At 40.1% G+C, this 20,224-nt stretch overlaps 1 protein-coding gene across 2 annotated transcripts in view; it reads left to right on the plus strand.

The window, feature by feature from the left end:
- The window catches only part of WWP2 (WW domain containing E3 ubiquitin protein ligase 2), a 118,231-nt gene that overhangs the window by 14,089 nt on the left and 83,918 nt on the right, over positions 1-20,224 (plus strand). For both annotated transcript variants that reach the window (XM_032486650.1, XM_006180567.3), the window contains exons 2-4: positions 3,691-3,775; positions 9,506-9,653; positions 10,004-10,125. In XM_032486650.1, the coding sequence (XP_032342541.1) occupies positions 3,706-3,775; positions 9,506-9,653; positions 10,004-10,125 (340 nt within the window). In that variant the 5' untranslated portion in view covers positions 3,691-3,705. The remainder of the gene's footprint in view (positions 1-3,690; positions 3,776-9,505; positions 9,654-10,003; positions 10,126-20,224) is intronic.

The following is a 20,224-nucleotide window of genomic DNA, read 5'->3' on the forward strand; positions in this document are numbered from 1 at the left end:
TCTCTGATTACTCAGTTCCCCTGCTCCCTCCTCTGCTGCTACCCCCAAGTAACTTCTGTCCTAAACTTGGTGTGGTTCCTTCCTGTCCATGCTTCTGTATTTTTCTTCCATTTATGTGTGTCCACGGCAGTAGATAAACAATTATTTTGTGTTGGTTAAAGTGTATACCAATGGCATTATACTAAACTTAGGCTACCACTTGCTTTTTTTGTTTCTTTTTCTTGTTCTAGTATTATAGTTTGTGGTTTGTACATGTAGATTGAATTCATCTATTTCAAGAACTATATAGCATTCCACTTTAAAAAGATTTCACAATTAATTCATTCAATACCCATTGATGGACATTTAGGTTATTTACAAATTTTTGCTGTTATAAACATTGCCGTGAACATCTTTGAGCATAGCTTCTTCTGCATTTGTTGGTAGACTTTCCCCTGGCGCATACCTAGAAGTGGAATCCTGGGAGGTACAAAATATGCATCTTTAACTCTACCAGAGATTGCCAGGTGCCATCTAATTTGCACTATCCCCAGAAGTGTGTGAGGCTTCTCACCAACACTTACTGTCAGATGTCTAATTTCTTGCTAATTTAGTGAGTAAAAGAGAATTGATCTCTTTATTGCTTTACCAAAAAAACTTTAAGGAAGTCAAAACGTCATCCTTTTGAATTTCATAAAATTGATGCTCCTCTTCATTTGTTTGATAAATACTTACGGAGTTCTTACTAGGAACCAGGCACTATTCTAGACAGTAGGCTACAGGGCTAAGAGATGGGACACACATCTCGGCCCTCAGGGAGCTTACATACTAGAGGAGGGAGATAATAAATAAAATGAATCAATACAATGTGAACCGTGTCTGTGATGAGTGCTAAGGTGGAAAGGTGAAATAGGGAAGGATGGGTACTATGTGTGTGGAGAGATGAGGTTGGTAGGGTGGTCATGGAAGGCTCCTTAAGAAAGCAACATTTGAGTAAATGCCTGAAGGCAGTGAAGGAGTAAGTTGTATATGTGAAAGAGCATTGTAAACCAAGAGGTAGAAGTCTGATAGGGGAACATGTCTGGCGTGTTCAAAGAACAGTGAGGAGGCCCTTGTAGCTTTGGGGTAGGGAGTGAGTGGGGAGAGAAATGAAGATGAGGTCAGGTGTATCACGTAGGTACTCCAAGGTCATTTTAGGGACTTTGAGGTAGATGGGAAGCTGCTGATAGCGTCCAGCTTTTGAACAGCACAGTGATACGATCTGATTACATGTAAAAAACATGACTCTCGCTGAATATGGACATTAGATTGAAGGAGGCAGAGGGCAGAAGCAGAAAGAACAATAATCCAGCTAAGAGATGATGATGCTTTAGACCAAGGCAGTGACAGTAGAGGTGCAGAGAAATGTTTGAGCTTGGAACTGTTTTAAAGGGAGAGCTGACAGGATTTATTGACAGGTTGGATGTGGGGTGTGAGAGGGAAAGAGGGAGCAGGAATGAGCCCCAGCATTTTGGCCCTGAGCCACTGGTTGGAAGGAGTTGTTGTGAACTGAGGTGCATGAAGCCGAGGGACATGGCTGAGGGGGCGCATCAAAGCTCAGTTTGGTCAGTAGACAAAGAGGATCTGAGGTTCAAGGGTGAGGTTCATACTGGACACACCAATCTGGAACTGTCAGCAGATACATGGTATTTAAATCCATGAGGCAGGTTGAGATAAACAAGGGAAGACATGCAAAGCTTGAGCTATGGGACACTCTGATGGTTAGAGGTTAAGCAATAGAGAAGGAGCCAATGAAGGAGGCTCAAAAAAAGCAGCCTGTGAGGCAGGAAGAAAATCAGGCAGGTGTGGTGTCCCGGAAGCCAAGAGAAGAAAGTATTTCAGGGAGGAAAGAGCGAGCCATCACATCAGATGCTGCTGGTAGGTCATCTAAGACAAGGATTGAGAATTCACTACTGGATTTAACAGCATGGAGGTCTGGTCTCTAGAAATCTTGATAAGAACAGTTTCAGTACTGCATTTCAATATGTTGCCCCTAATACTTTTAGAGTTTTCACTTCTACTCTATATGTAAGATTTGAAGTAAAATACCTATTATGGACTAGTCCAGATAAAAAACGGGTCACTCGAAATTTTTTTGGACTGGATATGTCTTACAAATAAGGCAGATGATCTTGTTTTGTTTTGGCTAATATCTCAAAGCATAAAATTCTTTGACTTGAGCTATGGAAAATGTCAAAATCAGTGTGACTTAGCCACATTTAACTCATACAAAGAGCTTCCATCCTTTGAGTAATATGGTGAGTTAATAACCACGTTTTAAGGCTGGAACAGCTCTTCCGAGCAGGGAGTTAGGAGGAGAGATCAGGTACAAACAGAATGAAAGAAAGTGCGAGTGGTGTTGAATAGAATAGGAATCTCATACTGTTTTTACAGCAGCCGTTCTCAAGCGTGACCCTCAGATCCCTGGTGGCCCCTTGAGACTTTTAGGGTTTTGCAAGATCAAAACTGTTTTCATAATAACTCTGCCTTTTCCACTGTGACACATTTGCACTCGTGGTGCAGAAGAGAGGGTGAGTGAAACTGTTGCTGCCATAGCCCGCATCAGGGCAGTGATGTGTTTCTCACCACTGCACACTCAGTAAAAAGGGAAGAAAAAGCCAGTTTCACTTAAGAATGTGCTTGATGAAGCAGTAAAAGGTACTCATTTTATTAAGTCTTTACTCTTGTGCACACATCTTTTTAATATTCTGGGTGATGAAAATGGAAAATTGAAACAGGTGCCGAAAGCACTTGTCCTGCACGCTGAAGTATGATGGTTGTTTGAGAAAAAGTACTCGTATGGTTCTTTGCATTGAGAGCTGAATTAGATAGTTGTGTTTTTCATGAAATACCATTTTTACTTAAAAAAAAATCAACAAACTAACGTCAATAGAGTTGGGTATTTAGCGGACATTTTCCTGAAGATGAGTGAAGTGAGCTCAAGGAAACAACTGACTGTTTGTTGCCAATGATAAAATAGGAGTTTTTAAGTGAAAATTAGAATTTTGGAACACTTACAGCTACCACAAACAGCTTAACAGCTTCCCAGTCCTCAGAGTCTTGAGATCAGTTGTGATATTCACAAGTGTCATTTTTTGGATAGTGTATAATGAAACGTGTCAACATTTGGAATGTCTACAGAACTCAACCAATATTTCCCAAATGACAAACGACGATGTTACAAATTATATATGAGCAAAAGATCCCTTCGAAGTGCAAGGTAGACTTCTGCTTCTAACCAAGATGGAGTGACAGGAATGCCTTCTGGCTAAGGATGTCAATCAAGAATCATTTCATGTGCTTATTGGCCATTTGTGTATCTTCTCTGGAAAAATGTTTATTAAGATCTTTTGCCAGTTTAAGAAATTAGATTAATATGACTTTTTAAAAAAATTGTTGAACTATGACTTTGTTTTCGGAGCTATTATTTTAGGCGGTCCCCGCTCAAGACTTTAACGTAATGGTGCCGTGTCCTTAGCCTGTCCAGGTCCTGCCCAGGTTCAGTAGTCATTACGAGAGAAACACCACTCGCCGGAAGTATCATCGCCGCGGTTGCTTGGATGTTTATATTTTCTTGCTTTGCCTCTTTAAACACAAAGATATTAAAATTGGATTGGGTTCCCAGTCTCTTATCAGGTGCCCTCTAAACCCACTGCTTTGCTTGTCTTTCAGTTTCCTGGTGATGACATGGCATCTGCCAGCTCCAGCCGGGCAGGAGTGGCCCTGCCTTTTGAGAAGTCTCAGCTGATTTTGAAAGGTGAGTGGCACTGTGTGACCTGTTTGTCATTTGAGGTCCAGCCTCACCTACAGGGAAGAGGTGAAATTATACCTCACCTTGGCTTGTGAGCCTAACTCTTCATTCTCAGGGCGTTGTCCTATTGTAGCTGGAATCCTTGAAGAGGAAGGAAGAAAGGAACTTATGGCAAAAATTCCTTCATTTCCTGGGGCTCTTCTCTATCTACACTCGTTCTCTTGGTGATCTCATCCAACCATACCACTTTATATGCCCCCAATACCAAGATCTCCAGCCTGGCCTTGTCTCCGAACTCCACTAGCCCACTTGTCCCCTCCACTTGAATATTTAGTGAACATCTAAAATGTGACAAACCTGGAACTCCTGATTTTTTTTCACAATCTCCTGTATTCAACCATTTAGCAAATCTTGTTATGTTCATCTTCAGAGTGTCTCCAACATTCAGCCACTTCTCACCACCGCACCGTCCCACTAGCTGCCGTTGTCTTACCCTAGATTAAGGCGATAGCCTCCTCCTGCAGCTCCTGGCTTCTGCCCTTTGCCCTCCTTCATTTTGTTGATCACACGGCAGCCAGTGATATCGTTAAATGTAAGCCAACTCTTGTCACTCCTCTGCTCAAACATATCAAGAACTCGCCCTCTCACTCAGTGCCCAAGCTAAAGCTCCCACAGGCTCTGACCCCTGCCATTCCTCATTCCTGTTCCGCATTTACTCTGCTCTGGCTCTGTACATAGGTCCGCATGGTCCTCCTTGCTCTTCATTGCCTGTACTGGCCACACTTCCACCACCGGGCCTTTGCACCTCCTATTCCTGCTGAGTGAAATGCTCTTTTGGCCGAGTTATCTACCTGGTCTGCTTCCTTACTTTCTCTAGGTCTGTACCCTAAACTCACCCTCTTCTGCGAAGACCTTCCCTGATTCCCCATCTAAAGCTCTGCGGAGGAGTCATGGGACCAAAAGATGCCCTGGGATGGGGAGCGGCACTCAGTGCCTGGGCTCAAGCCTCTCAACATGGTCATCTGGAGGCAAAATTGTATCTTTTGTCAAAATTTTAAAATTATTATTTTTGAAATATAAGTGTTACTCATTTATTTAATACACTCACATACAATTCTTTCCTTTCCTCCAGCCCCTCAGTGCCCCTGCTGGGAGGTAACCTACATTATCAGTGGGTGCCCATGTCCCCACATCTTCACCAACACAGCATGTTGTCAGATCTTTTTTTTTTTTTTTAGTCTTTGCCAGTCTGGTTGGTAAAAAAAAAAATGTGCCCTCAGCATACTTTTACCTTGCATTTCTTTAATTACAGTGATGTTTAGTGTCTTATATGTTGAAGGAAAATTTGTCTTTCCTTTTCTGTGGATTGTCCATGCGTATTCTTTGAATGTTTCTTACTGAGTTATTGATTTTTAAAAAAATTATGATTTAATTTATTTTAATTATTTTTCTTGGTGTCTCATGGCTACTCCAGCCCTTCTGAGGAAGGAGAAAGATTAGAGTGAACTGATAGGGTTTTGAACTTGGGACTGCAGCCTTTACTGCCTTATTTAATAATTAGCAGGCAGAGGTCTAAACAGAAGCCTGCCCGTGGAATGTGGTGATATCCTGAGGTCTGTGTTTTGGGGCATGTTATTCAGGAACGCGCGCTGACTTCTAAAGGTTTCTCTGTTGCCTTTCCCCAGAGTGTATTTTGTTACTAGGGTGGAGAGAGCTACTTGATAATTCAGGTGCATCTCATTATATATATGCATTTAACCTGTAGGGATTCGATAATACTGTCTAGGAATATGGTGGGAGAGAAAGAGGAGAGAAATAACCATTTAAATAGTGTGAGTGGTTCTTCCTCCCGCGCATTTCGTTGATAGAGCCCCTGGTGTAATTTGGGAGCTGTTGCTATACTGTTCCCTCTCTCTGCCTCATTTCCCTGTGCCTTTCTGTAGTGCAATCCTAGGGTTTTAAGAGACTTTTTAAATACACCAAGGCCTTCAAATGTTAAGCCAACTGTTTTATCTGACATTTAACTCAAGACACACTGAAAACACAGCAAGCAGAGCAAAAAGCTGGCTCTTTGGAACCTCTTGAAGGATAATATGTCAGACTACTCTGTTGCCTTCCTAAGAGCTTTTCAGGGGTGTAATTTTGGCCATATATGATTTTTACCTTGTTGTTGACTTCAAAAGCTAAATCTTATATGAAGATGTGACTCCATTTATAAGAAACTGACATTTATATTTCATCAGTAGTAAATAAGCTTCCTCGATAAACCTGAGACCCTTATTTTGGCTTGTCTTTTAAGAATAAGAAACATTCAAAATACACCTGCTTATTAATTATGAATTACTGAGGGGAAAACGTATCTTTACAGTGGACTGACCTGACAGGTCCCACATTAACCAAGGGATCAAAATTAGCATCCCTAATAGGAGGACGGCTTAGGGTGTACAGTACATATACAGCATAACCTACGTAGTTAGTTTGCTTGACAAAAATGTTCAATGTGAATCTAACCATGAGGAAACAACCAGAAGAATGCAGGATTTGGCGCATTCTATAAGACAGCTGGTAGAAGTGTTTAAAAATCATTTTCATGGTAAAATAAGGGAGCACATTCTAGATTTTAAAAGATTAAGGAGACGGCAACTGAAAACAATTTGTTCATCTTCCTTGGATCCTGGATCAGGGAGAAAACAGCTATAAAAATATGTTCAGAACAGTTGGGGAAATTTGAACATCGGATGGATAACAAATGATAGAGGCAGTGACTGTAAATTTTTTTTTGGTGTAATGTGCTGTAGTTAGGTGGAAGAGTGTCCTCATTCTTAAGAGTTGTGTTCTGAGAGGAATTAGGGCTGATCTGTCACAACGTCCACAACTTAGTTTCACATGGTTTACAAAAAATGTGTGTGTGGGTATATATACGTGTCCAAATATAGACATAGATATCTTTGTGCATCCTCTACTATCCAATAGGGTAGCCAGTATAGCCACATAGAACTATTCACATTAAAATTGAAATTAAATAAGATTTAAAGTCCAAATCCTCCATCTCACTAGCCTTATTTCAAGTGCTTAATAGCCACATGTACCTCATTGCAGTGTACTGGACAGCACTGAGGTGGGATGTTTCATTATGGCGGAAGTTCTCTGGCTAGCACTGATAAAGACGCACACAGAGAGAAAAAAGCAAATTTGGCAAAGTGATAGCAATTGGTGAGGAGTGTACAATTATTTATTCTTTCAATTTTTCTGTGGATTGGAAACTTCTGAGTAAAAGTACTGACTGCAACATGTGATCTTAGATTGAGTCAAGGGCTAGAAAAAATTGTTTTCTTTCCTCTAGCTCTAATGGATATTAATAGGATAACTGGCAAATTTTGAGTAAGATCCATACATTAGATAATAGTATTAAAGAGTGTTAAATTTCCTGATGTTGGTAATGATGCTATGGTTATGTTAGAAAATGTCTTAGTTCTTAGAAAAGACCTACTGGGAAGTATTTGGAAGTAAAGGGGCACAGCATCTATGACTTACCCTCAAAATTTAGGGAAAAAAACGTGTATGTGTATGAGAGAAAACTAAGGTGAGGAGAGAGAATTATAAAGCAAATATAGTAAAAAGTTAATATTTGGTGACTCTGGATGAAGGGGTTATAGGAATTCTTGGTATAACTCTTGCAACCTTTCTAAATATTTGAAATTATGTAAATTTTTTTTTTTTTTAAGTTAAAACTATAAAGCAACCTAGAGGACAAAAAAGGAAACATGGCAGTGTTCAAAGAATTGGCCTGGGAGCTGGGAGACTTGGTTCCAAGCTTAGCACTGTCTCTGACTAACTCCGTGATTTTGGATATGTTAGCTCACCTTCCTGCATCTTAATTGGCCCAGTTATTAAATAAAGGGTTTGAACTTTTTGATTTCAAAGAAACTGTCTAGCTCGAAAGTGACAGGAATCTCTAGCTAGTTCCTATTACTTACTTTATTTGTTTAAATTTAAGGGTCTGCATGCAGAGCTACTCTCACACCACCAGGTGGCCTCAGTTAACCTTGGTCTATGTGTGAAGCATTCTCATTTTTCCACTCTGGGCTGCATTTACCAGCACTACTATGACCTTTCTTCCTACTGCCATCCCCTGTTGCTCCTATATCTTAGCCACAACTTCTGTTGTTGTTCCTTGACTTTCTCCCTACTGTTCTTTTGGGCCTGGAAGACAGGTATTGATAAAAACACTTGGACATGGCTTTGCCCTTTCCCTTCGCTAAATTGTGGACCCTTTTAAGGACAGTCACCTCTCAGAAGGGTCCAGGAGGGAGAGGTTTGCGAACTCTTGATGGGAGCTTGGGCTCGGGCAGTCTTGTCACCATGGATAAGGAAAGTCAGTTGTTTGCTCTGATTTGGGGTATACAGTAGAAGCCGCCTGGATGTGTTTTGTCCTAGTGACCTGGAGTTTCCACTGTGGCTGATAAAGCTACAAGAGGAGCTTATCTAGCATGCAGCCCTGGGTGTGTTCTTGCCTAGCTGGTGCTGAGTCCCTGGATTGCTGATGCCATGCAGACATCAGAAATGCTGCCACCAGAAGGAAATGAACAGAAGAGGAAAGGCAGATAGTTAACAAGACCATGGAAAAAATATTCAGTCTTGCAGTAAACAAAGAATAGCATTAGAACAAATAAGCAAAGTCTGGTAATGATACACGGCATAGTGTGGGGTCAGGCTGCCAGGTGCACATCCTGGTTCAAAGCTCCCTGGCTGTGTAGCCTGGGGTGATGACCTAGCTTCCTGGAGCCTGTTTCCTGCTGAGTGAGATGGAGGGATGTTATAGCCTGCCTCATTGCAAGGATTCAGTTAGATAGTGTGTGCATAGCATAGTGTCTATAGTAAGTGCTCATTAAATGTTAGCTATTATCTTTATATTGTTTTTTTTTTCTACCTACATGATTTTTGAAGAGTGAAAAACTGTAGTTAGTGCTATGCAGTGTTTGGTGAAATGGATATGTTTCTGTAGTGCTGACAGGAGTCTACGTGGGTTTACCCTTTTTGGAAAGGAATTGAGCAGTTTCAAGAACTTTAAAAAAATGTTCATATCCTTTGGAAAAATACTCAGAAATGCATGCAGATACTGTATACATGTGTGGTCATTTTCCCCAAGTAAAAAGTTGGAAGCATTCCATTCAACAGTGAAAGAATAGTTGACTAAATATTGTGTATCCTTACAATGGGCTTATGTTGCAGCATTTTAAAATGGATTTTGGGGGAGAGAGGAATTTTTTGTAATATACTTTATTTATTTATGTATTATTAGTATTTTTTAATTGAGGTTCTGGGGATTGAACACAAGACCTCATGCATGCTAAGCATGTGCTCTACCACTCACTGATCTATACCCTCCCCCCAGGGAGAGGAATTTTAAAGAATTAGGGACATAAAAGATGCAAGTCTAGAAAGTCTGAATTTACCAACATCTTAATGGTAATTTTCCCTGTGTTTTTAGATTAGGAGTGATTTTTTTCCCTTGTGCTTTATATGTGTGTGTGTGTGTGTGTGTGTGTGTTGTGTGTGTGTGTGTGTGTGTATAGTTATATCCTCACATTAAAAAAAAAAAGTCTTTTTAGAATGAGGAAAAAACAAAATTTGTTTTTAAAAAGAAAGAACGAAAAAGAGCAAGAACACCTGCCACAGGGGGGCAGCTGGGAGCCCTCTGACTCATCCTTGACTTTTTCTTTCTTTCTCGTCCAGTGGTGTCAGCAAAGCCCAAGGTGCATAGTCGTCAACCTCGAATTAACTCGTTTGTGGAAGTGGCAGTGGATGGACTCCCCAGTGAGACCAAGAAGACTGGGAAGCGAATTGGGAGCTCTGAGCTTCTCTGGAATGAGATCATCATTTTGTAAGAGGAAATCCCTTCTCTCTGAGTGCAGCCACCTGGTGGGGGGAGAGAAGGCACTGCAAGGGGGTTGTGGGAGATCCAGGTCTCCTGCATGGCCTCTGCCCCTTCTGCCTTTGGCACCTGAGGCACCTTCTCTTGAGGCGTTTCTACATCGTTGAGCTCACAGAGCATTCATTATTAGCTAGATGGTTACAGGACAGCTTTGTGGGGGAAAGGGTATATGTGAGTGTCTTCTTCTTTGGGGTTCTCCCCACTTCCAAGATGTCAGCCATATAGTTTGTCTGTCTTCTTCTAAGTTACAGGAGTGACTGATCTTCTTGGTTGTGATGAATCAAGTATTTGTTTTCCAGGAATGTCACGGCCCAGAGTCATTTAGATCTGAAGGTCTGGAGCTGCCACACCTTGAGAAATGAACTGCTAGGCACCGCCTCTGTCAACCTCTCCAATGTCCTGAAGAACAATGGGGGCAAAAGTATGTATGATGGATGTGTGGCTAATGCGATTCTTTGTGGGGGGGGGGGGAAGAGAATTGGAAGGTGTGGCTCTCTCTCCACATGGCAGATAAACCTGGTGATGCAGTCTCAACCAGGACCAGGGGCCACAGTGACTCTGTTCCCTGGGGCTGCCATCCGTGGAGTTTTAGGAAGGCTGAAAGCTGCTCTCTGTCCTGTCTGTGGAATTCAGCCCCCTTGGACCAGGGCCTCTAGTGGTGGGATACAGTGATATGCACACTTTGTGTCCTTCCTCAGGGATGAATACTTTCCCTCTGTCTCTGCCCCTCTTTTCCTGACCCAGGAGATGTGTGGCATGTAAAATCAAACTGTCAAAAGCCTCCAGCCTAAATCATTGCTTTCCTTGTCTGATCCTCCAAACAGAACAAAGGAGCATCGTGTGTGTGCAGGTGTGTGCATGCGAGTTTGTGTGGGGCGGTGTTACACATCGTGCCCTGTGCTTAGTAGGCGCGCAATCAACATTTCCTGGATGTTGGAATGTGATGGAAGCTCTATGGTGATTATGCAGGGTGCCTATGCTGCACGGCAGTCTAACTCCCAGCGTCTGTTTGTGGTCAGTGGCATAGCTCGTGGCTCGGGTATCTGGACCCTTCCTCATAAAGCCTCTATTCAGAGCAGAACCAGCTGTGGCGACAGAACACCACGGAAAGAAAGGCTCCTTTTTCTCCTGATGTCTGCTGTCTAGCAAATGTTTTCTGAACGTGGATTTAGCTTAAGAGAGATGTGGGGGTGGGGAATGTCGAGTCCCAGGGAGAGCACCGCGTTGATTTGTGAGCCTGTTCTTTCTGAGCCGCCTCTTGAGCGGTGTTTGAGGCCCCCTGTGGTCTTTTCCTTTCTGCTGGGCGCGCACAGACGTGGTGAACCCACACAGGACTCAGGAATTGTTTAAAGCCAAGATCTGCCTCTGTTCTAGTACTGCAGAGAACTCCCTGATGCTCTGTCTTCTGAGCTGGTCTTTATTTTCCCAAATGCTGGCCTGCTTTTTATAATTTGATTCTCAAGGAAGGTTATATTTATTATGTCATTGGGAAATAAACTTGTGGGCATTCTCATGTTAGGATCGGCAGCCCACATGAGTGTCCTTCTTCTCCTTTTTTGTTTGTCTGATTGGCATACTTTTGCTTTCAATTATAAAAGTAATTGCAGAAAAATTGGGAGTTGCACAGAAGCACACAGACACACAAAGCAAATAAAATTCTGCTCTGGGCACAGTGCCTAGTGATAATTATTGTTAACATTTTGACGTATACCCTTCTGAGCTTTCTTTCCTGCGTGCAGTATATTAATATTTAAGACGTCACTGAAACAAAATTGAGATCATACATGAACATACTATTTTGCAACATGCCTTTTTCTCTTTAAAATGTATTAACGTATCTTTATTTTTTATTGTGTTAAAAAACACATAAAGCTTACCATCTTAACCATTTAAAAATGTACAGCTCAGGGGTACTAAATTCCTTTGCCGCACCCATCCCACCATCCATCCTAGCACATTTTCATCTTACCAAACTCAGTCTGTGCCCCTTCAGCACAACTCCCATTCCCTCCCTTCTCTCAGCCCCCACCATACTTCTCTCTGTCTCTGTGAATCTGCTTACTCCCGGTGCCCCATATCAGTGGAATCATACAGTATTTGCCCTTTTGTGTCTGGCTTATTTCACTCCTCATAATGTCCTTAAGGTTTATTCTCATGGCAGAATCTCCTTTTTAATGCTGAATAATATTCCGCTGTATTATGGATAGACTGTGTTTTGTTTATCCAGTCAACCACCCAAGGACACTTGGGTTGCTTCTACTTTTTGCATAGAGTGAATAGCGCTGTTGTGAATGTGGGGGTGCAAATATCTCTTCAAGTCCCTGCTTTCCATTCTTTTGGGCATATACTTGGAAGTAGAATTACTGAATCATGGGGTAATTCTATTTTTAATTTTTTGAGGAGTAGCCATACTGTTTTCCAAAGCTGCTATATCATAAAATACATCAATATAGCTTTGATTATTATTCCAGAATTCAGGTTGTTTTTTTTTTTTAATTGAAGTACTGTCAGTTACAATGTGTCAATTTTTGGTGCAGAGCACAATGTCCCAGTCATGCATATACACACAAATATTCGTTTTCATATTCTTTTTCATTAAAGGTTATTACAAGATACTGAACATACTTCCTCGTGCTATACATCAGAGACTTCTTTTTAAAAATCTATTTCAGAATTCAGTTTTTGATGACTGTTTGGTAGTAGTCTATCAGATGGCTGGCTGTATGAAAATTTAAGGTTGAACATTTGGGTAGTTTTTAGTATTTCACAGTCACAAATAATGTTATGGTGATAAACTTACACATTTATAAATCTTTGTACCAACTGTTGAAAATTTATTTATTTGTGATAAATTGTTGAACACAAACTTGCTGGGTTTAAACATTTTTCAAGGTCTTGACACATGTTGCCAGATTACCCTCCAGAAAAGTTCTACCAGTTTATCTTTACATCAGCAGTCGTCGAAATGGCTGGTTTCTATTGCACCTTGGCATTTATTGGACCTATTTATATATATATATATTTTTTTTTTTTTTGCATGTTTGATAATGAACATTATGCCAGGTTTGCTTCGTCTATTTCTTTCTGGCTGCAGTATTTTGACATAAATCACAGATGTCTCAGCCTTTTGTCCTAGATTCGTCATCATGCATCTCACTAAAAAAAAGGACATTTTATTAACATCATTACTGTACCATTATCACAGCTAGCAATATTTATATGGATTCCTCATTATCACCTAATACCCAGTTCATATTCAATTTCATCATTTATCTCCAAATATTGTTTTATAGTTGGTTTGCTTGAACCTGGATTTGGGCAAGGCCCACTCATTGCATTTAGTGTTTATTTGGGGACTTTGAGGTCCCCCCTAACTCCACTCCACCTTTTTTTAAAGCTGTGATTTACTGAAGGAGACTGCATGTTTTTAAAGTGTGTTTATTGCCTTATTAATGTCCTTTACTCATTTTTATACTGAAATGTGTTTTTCTCTTTTGGTTTTGAAAGAGCTCTTTACATGTTAAGGCTATTGTTCTTTGTCTTATAATTTGTAAATGTTTTTCCAGTTTTTCATTTGCTTTTTAATTTTGCAGGCTTTTTTTCTTTTTTCCATACAGGATGTTTTAAACTTTTTGTAGTCAAATCTGCCACCTTTTATATTTTCAGCCTTTTTTATGTTTTGAAAGTCTTTCCCTTATTCTGAGATTAGGTAAATGATCATCTGTATCTTCCCCTAGTTCATTGTAATTTTATTTTTTCATTTACTTCTTCATGCAAATGAATTTATGTTTGTGTGCACTGTGAGTAAGGGATCTGATTTAATTTTTCCCAAATAGTGAACCAGTTAATTTAGCACTATTTATTGAGTGATCTATCTATATCCCCAATGATTTGAATTGCTCTCTTAAGCATATACTAAAAACATATGTTGACTTGGGCCTATTTGGGAACTGTCCATTTCATCTGCTTTTTTTTTTTTTTAATCTGCCTTTTCAAATCACTCTGACTCAACAATTATAATGTTATATTTTTAATATCTGACATTCAAGTTTCTATTGTTTTCAAGATCTTCTGCCTCTTCTTTGCATGGATGACACCATCACATGAACTTTAAGTTACTTTGTCAGGTTCTTCCTCTTCCTACTCTCCTACCCAAATCCCTTGAGATTTTGTTGGAATCCTATCATATGTAAAATTCCTTTGCAGAGAATTTCCATACTGATTCTTCCTGCCCAGGAACATGGAATGTCTCTAAGTTCACTCAAATCATTTTGAAGTCATCTTCTTCAGATAGATTCTTTTAGTTTTTAAAATAGTTTTGATGTAATTTTCAGTGGGGTCTTTTCCTACTACGTCTTCTAATTTCATGTTTGTTGTTGGTATATGACGGTTAGTTTCTGTACTTTTTAAAAAATAATCAATCAGTTGCTGAATTCTTAGTATAGATTCTCAACAGTTTCTTTTAGGTTTTCTTTGGTAGACGTTCATGTGGTTACTAAGATCGATCATTTTGCTCTTCCTAGGAGATAATTATATTTCTTTTTCTTGTTAGTTGCTTTGCATACAACTTCCTGTTTTAGTGGTGCCAGAGCGGGCATCCTGCCCTTCCTGATAACCATACTTCTAGTGATTCTTCCCTGGCTGTGAGGTTGGGTATTAGTTGGTATCTTGTCTTCTTGGTTTGTTAATCGTTGTTGTTGTTGTTGTTGTTGTTGTTGTTGTTGTTGTTGTTGTTGTTGTTGTTTTAAAATCAAGATGGAGGTTGAAATTTTAGCAAATATTTTTAAAACAACTATTGAGATAATTATATGATTTTTCTTCTTTCAATTTATAATATTAATTTCCTTGTAGTAGCCATCTTAGAACTTCTAGAATATACCTAATTGCTCACGGTAGATTATTCCTTGAAAATTTTGTTGGAATCGCTTGTTAATATTTTATTTGGGGTTTTCCCAACTATATTCCTAAATGATATTTGTCTGTAGTTTTGTACTATTTTTGTCAGCTTTGGAATCAAGGCAAAGCTAGTTTTATAAAGTAAATTGAAGTGCTTTCCAGCTTCAGGAATAGACTATAACATGGGAATTATCTGTTCCATGAGTGCAGGAAAGAGCTCACCCATAAAACCAGCTAAGTCTGCCAGCTTTCTTTGAAAAAATTCTTTGATGACTTTTTCAGCTTTTTTCCCCATAATGACTGATTTGTTCAACTTTTCTGATTTATCTTGTGTCAATTTTGTTAATTCATATCTTCTGAAAAAAGTTTCATGAGATTTTCAGATTATTAGTATAAAGATTTTAGATAGCATTCTTATTTAAAAAAATGTTTCTGATTTTTCTCCCTTAAACATGTTGGTAATTGTGGGTTTTTCTCCCCTTTTTTTGGTAAACATTTTTGCTTGAACTTTTGGTTTTTAATTTGTTTTTCACAGGACAGCTACTTGGACCTATTTATCAATTATACTGTATTTTCTAATATTAATTTCTATTTTTAACTTTGTTAACTTTTTTCAACTATTTGCTCTAGATCTGCCTTATTTATTTATTCAGTCAGTCATTTATAGCTTTTTGAGTTGAAAGCTTAGTGCATTTATTTTTGTCCTGTCTTGTTTAATAATGAAAACATTCTTGCTTTAAACTTGTCTTCGATTCCCACCCCCTCCGGGTATTCAAATTTTTTTCCTTTTTAAGAAAAGTGCACAAATCTTAAGTGATACAGCTCGGTGAATATTTACATATGTTCACATCTGTATAATCACCACCAAGATCAAGATATAGAACATTTCCAGGGCCCCAGAAGTTTCCCCATGTCCTTTCCAGTCACCATCTCCTTGCCCCATGCTGAGATAACCACTATTTGGAATTCAGTCACTATTGATCACTATTGATTAGTTTTGCCTATTCAATTTCATATCAGTGAAATTGGATAGTATGTTTTCTTGTGCCTGGCTCTTCATTATATTGTGAAAGTCGTGCTTTTGCATGTGACAAGAGTTGTTTTGGTGGGGAGAGTATAGCTCAGTGGTAGAGTGTGTGCTTAGTATACACGAGGTTGTGGGTTCAATCCACAGGACCTGCATTAAAAAAATAAATAAACCTAATTACCTCCCCTAAAAATTTTTTTTTTAATTAAGTTTTTTTTTTTTTTTTTTTTTTTTTTACTGAGGTATAGTATACTATTCTATGAGTATACCACAATTTATTTGTCTAGGCTCCTGTCGGTGCACATTTGAGTTGTTTCCACTTTTTAGCCATCACTAGCAAAGCTGCTATGAACATTCCTATACATGTGTTTTGGAGGACACAGACATGTACTTATGTTGAATCTGTCTGTCTGTCTGTCTGTTTATCTATCTATCTATCTATCTATCTATATCTGTCTATCTTAGGGACTTGGTTCATAGGGTGGGTGTATGTTTAGCTTTGGCAGAGACTGTCAAACAGTTTTCTGATGATGAACCAGTTTGCCATCCCATACATTTTGCCATGTTCTGCTCCTTGTTTGTAATTACTGTTGTGATTTTTCTCTTCGAGCCCAGAATGATTCAAGAGGATGTTTTCCATGGCTCCCAGGGGCTGTCGCTGTGTCTGTGGCTGCAGCTCCTGCTGCTCTTGCCGACACCAGCCTTAGCTCTTAGGGCATGTGGCTGCGTTGAGTAGTGAGGCACATCAGATCCCAGTCTGATGGAAAACTTGGGTGGTAATAGATCAGTGGGCTGCTTTTTCTTAGGAAAACAAATCTAGGATGACAGTGGCATAGCCAATATAGATAGTATTCTGGCCATGTTTCATAAAGCTTTCTGTTGAGAGCAAGGCTGTCTGGTAAAAGATTGCAAATTTGTCGTGTAGAGAAGTAATTAAGAACATGTAGCTTCTGGAGTCAGGCTACCTGGGTTTGAATCCTGATTCCACCAGCTTTGAAAATCGGGCAGTCACTTAACTTCTCTGTTTTTCTGTTTCCTTGTGTATAAAATGTTGTTTTGAGATTAAATGAGCTAATAGCGGTGCTGACAGGTGGAAGTGCTGGAGGAGGAGGAGGAGTAATGGTGGTGGTAGTAGTAGTAATGGTAGTTATTATTGTCTCCTCTGATACTTTGCTTCCCAAAGATTGGAAGGTTCAAATCCCAGAGATGGACAGCAGAGACCCAGTCTCCTATGTGGAACCTCCTTGCCGAAATGGGAGGCAGTCCCAAGGTTGTTTCAAGAGAGAACTCGAAGACTGGACAAATGCAGAAGCTTTGGGGGTGTGGAGTGGGAAGGCTGTCATTAACCTGGGACCTTTCAGCACCACGGTCTTGGCGCCTCCTCTCCTCGGGGAACTGCTGGGCTGGCAGTGTTACCAGGGTGGTGTCTGAATACAAACATGGTTTCACAGGGTAGCGGGTCACAGTAGGTGAGGTGACTCCTCTCACTGTGGCCCTGTCTTCCTGAAACCACTTTTCCCCGGAAAGGGCATTTTTCTGCTCCACAAGACGTCATTCATTCTTTCATTCGCTCCCTTGTTTTCCCCTGGGTGAACTTGGAAGTTGACTGGGAAACTCAGCTGATGTTTCCTGCCTCCCCAACCCCGCCCCACCCCACCCCGGGCCAAGGGATGCTATGGTGGAGGGTTTTACTCAAGTCCGGCGGTTACATAATGGTCAGCCTTGGCTGACTCTGCGGGGACATTGACCTGGCTGTGGCTGCACAGAGGACTTGACCAAAAGTCCTAGTTTGGCTCTTAAGGATAGCTCTAGTCATCTCTGTGTGGAAGCTAGCTTTTGAGGTTGAATATCAATTTTGAAAAACCTTTTTATTAGAGGAATTGTCAAACATAATCCCCATCTGCCAGCTGCAGTTGTCATCAACATAGGTTTCATTTGTACCCGCCCACTGGATGATTTAATTTTGGTTTACCTGGGTAGCAGGTAGGGTCTGAGATTCTCTTGTGTCTTGCAGTGTTCCTCTCCGGCAGTGCAGCTGGCCTGAGCACTGCAGACCTTGGCATGACCAGATTGCCCTGCTTTCAAGGAGGGAAATGTAGCCTTGAAGTAGCTTTGAAAACAGAACCTTTTCATTCTGAATAATATCAGAATCATAAACAACAAGAATAGGACAAAGAACTCCCCTATACCTTTCACCCGACTATTAATATTTTGATGTGTTTGCCTTCACATCGTCTCTCTCTGTATATACATGCATAATGGTTTTCTGAATCATTTAAAATGACAGATCTTGTGCTTCTTTATCCCACATATTAAGTGTCTTATTTCCTAAGAAGAGGGATGTTTTCTTACCTAACCACTGTACAATTAACCACTTGAAGCTGTCTAACATTTTTACCTATTTATTTTTTGGGGAAGGGTAATTAGGTTTGTTTGTTTGTTTGTTTGTTTGTTTGTTTGTTTGTTTATTTATTTATTTATTTATTTATTTATTTATTTATGATGAAGGTGCTAGGGATTGAACCTAGGACCTTGTGCATGCTAGTTGCACACTCTACCTCTGAGCTATACCCTCCCCCAACTTTTTTAATATTGTTATATGATTCATATTTTCCAGTTGTTGCAAAAAATGCACTTCAAGTGATCCCCGCCATCCCCATCCAGAATCCCATGCAAGATTATGCATTGCATTTGGTTGTCCTTAAATCTGGGGTCAGTTCCCTCAGCCGGTTTTTGTCTTTGATAACATTATCATTGTTGAAGAGCGCAGGCCAGTCTTTTTATGGAATTCCCTTTGTGTGGCTTTGTCTGATGTTTCTCCTTCGTCAGAGTCAGAGCGTGCGTTTTCGGCAGGAGCGCTGCAGCAGCAACGTTGTGTCCATCTTGGTGCGTCACACCAGAGGGCACACTGCTCACCTTGTTTCATTATTGATGACGTTAACTTTGACCATTTGGTGAAGGAGGTGTCTGCCAGATTCTCCACTGTAAAATTACTATTTTCTCTTTGTAATTAAAAAGTAATTTATAGTGATATACAGTACTTTGAGATTATGTAAATATCTGTTCCTCATCATACCTTCACCTACTAGTTTTTGCATTCACTAATGATTGTTGTCTGAATCAGTTATTAATCATGATGGTTGCAAAAATTTTCTTTCCAAGCAAAAATTTTCTTCCCACGCAAAAATTTTCTTCCCAATTTAGTCATTCCTTCTACATTTATTGGTTGGCATACTGTTGCAAGGAAGAGCTTTTCCTTTATGTAGGTATGAATGATCAGTCTCAACTCATGGATTCTTATTTTATTTGGTGGGTTATAATTTATCACTGCCATTATTTTGATGCTCAGTTATCCCAGGTTTGCCCAGTGGGTGACTCTTCACGCCGGCTCCTGTATCCTTTTGACTTGTTCTCATCATCTGTGTTTTTCCAAACAGCATCCTATGTAGACAGAATTTACTATGTGATAAAGGTGGCATTTAAAATCAGTAAAGAAAGGTGAACAAATGGCATCGAGACCATTAGCTAACCTGGTGGTTTTCAAAGAATGGTCTCTAGACCAGCAGCCTGAGCATCAGCTGGAAAGATATTAGGAATGTAAATTCCCAGGCCCTATCCCAGTCCTCCAGGATCAGAAATCCTAGGGATGGGGCCTGGCAATCTGTGTTTTAACAAGGGCTCTGGGGGATTCTGATGCCCGCTCAAGTCTGAGAACCAGTGTGTTACCTCTTAGGAAGAAATCAACGTAGATACTTTCCCTACACCAACACTTGAGATGGTTAAGTTCTTTATTTAGTTTTTCAACTTTTAACTTTTTAATCAATCTGGAGTTCATTTTGCTGTATGGTGTAGGATGAGGATCTTGTATTTTTTCCTAATGGGTTTTACATAGTCTCCCTGTTTTTATTGGAGAGATTGTCAATATCAGGTTGGACAGACCTCTTCTCACTGCTCTTTTTCTTAAAAACCTTCTTGATTCTTGAGCCTTCATTTTTCCTAAAAGGCTTTCTGTATTTACACACATATACACACACATATATACATACACACGTGCGTGCACACACACATCACATATACACACAGACATGTAAAGTTACCTATTTCTGTGTCTATATATTAAACATAATGAATTTATACAGAAACCTCTAATTCTAATTCAACCCCACAGGGTTCTTCCTGACTTTCCTCCTTTCTATAGGAGAGCCCTGGCTCTCAGCATCATCCATATATGTACACATTTCCTCAGTTCAATAATGCACAGGAGGTGGTTGGAGAATTGCTGTACCCAGACCCACTGTGAAAATGAAATACCTTTGGAAAGCTCCTTGCTTATGCTCTTTGTTTTCTATGTATGTCTGTTTTCTTCCCCTGTATGTCTCCCAGAGTTGGGAGAAAAAAAAAAAAAGGGAAACGAGAGTAAAAGCAAACAGCTCCCTATTTATTTAAAAATCTTATAAGCAAAGGGTTGTTACTTTACGTTTCAAGGACAGATAGGCCAGTCACAAGAGGGGCACGGCCTCCCTCACTCTTCCGTGAGGATGGAGTGTTCCAGTAGGTGGGCTGTGCGTCTCGAGGAGGCAAGCCTGACAGACACTGC

Source organism: Camelus ferus, chromosome 9 (assembly GCF_009834535.1).
Source record: "Camelus ferus isolate YT-003-E chromosome 9, BCGSAC_Cfer_1.0, whole genome shotgun sequence".
Lineage (NCBI taxonomy): Eukaryota > Metazoa > Chordata > Mammalia > Artiodactyla > Camelidae > Camelus > Camelus ferus.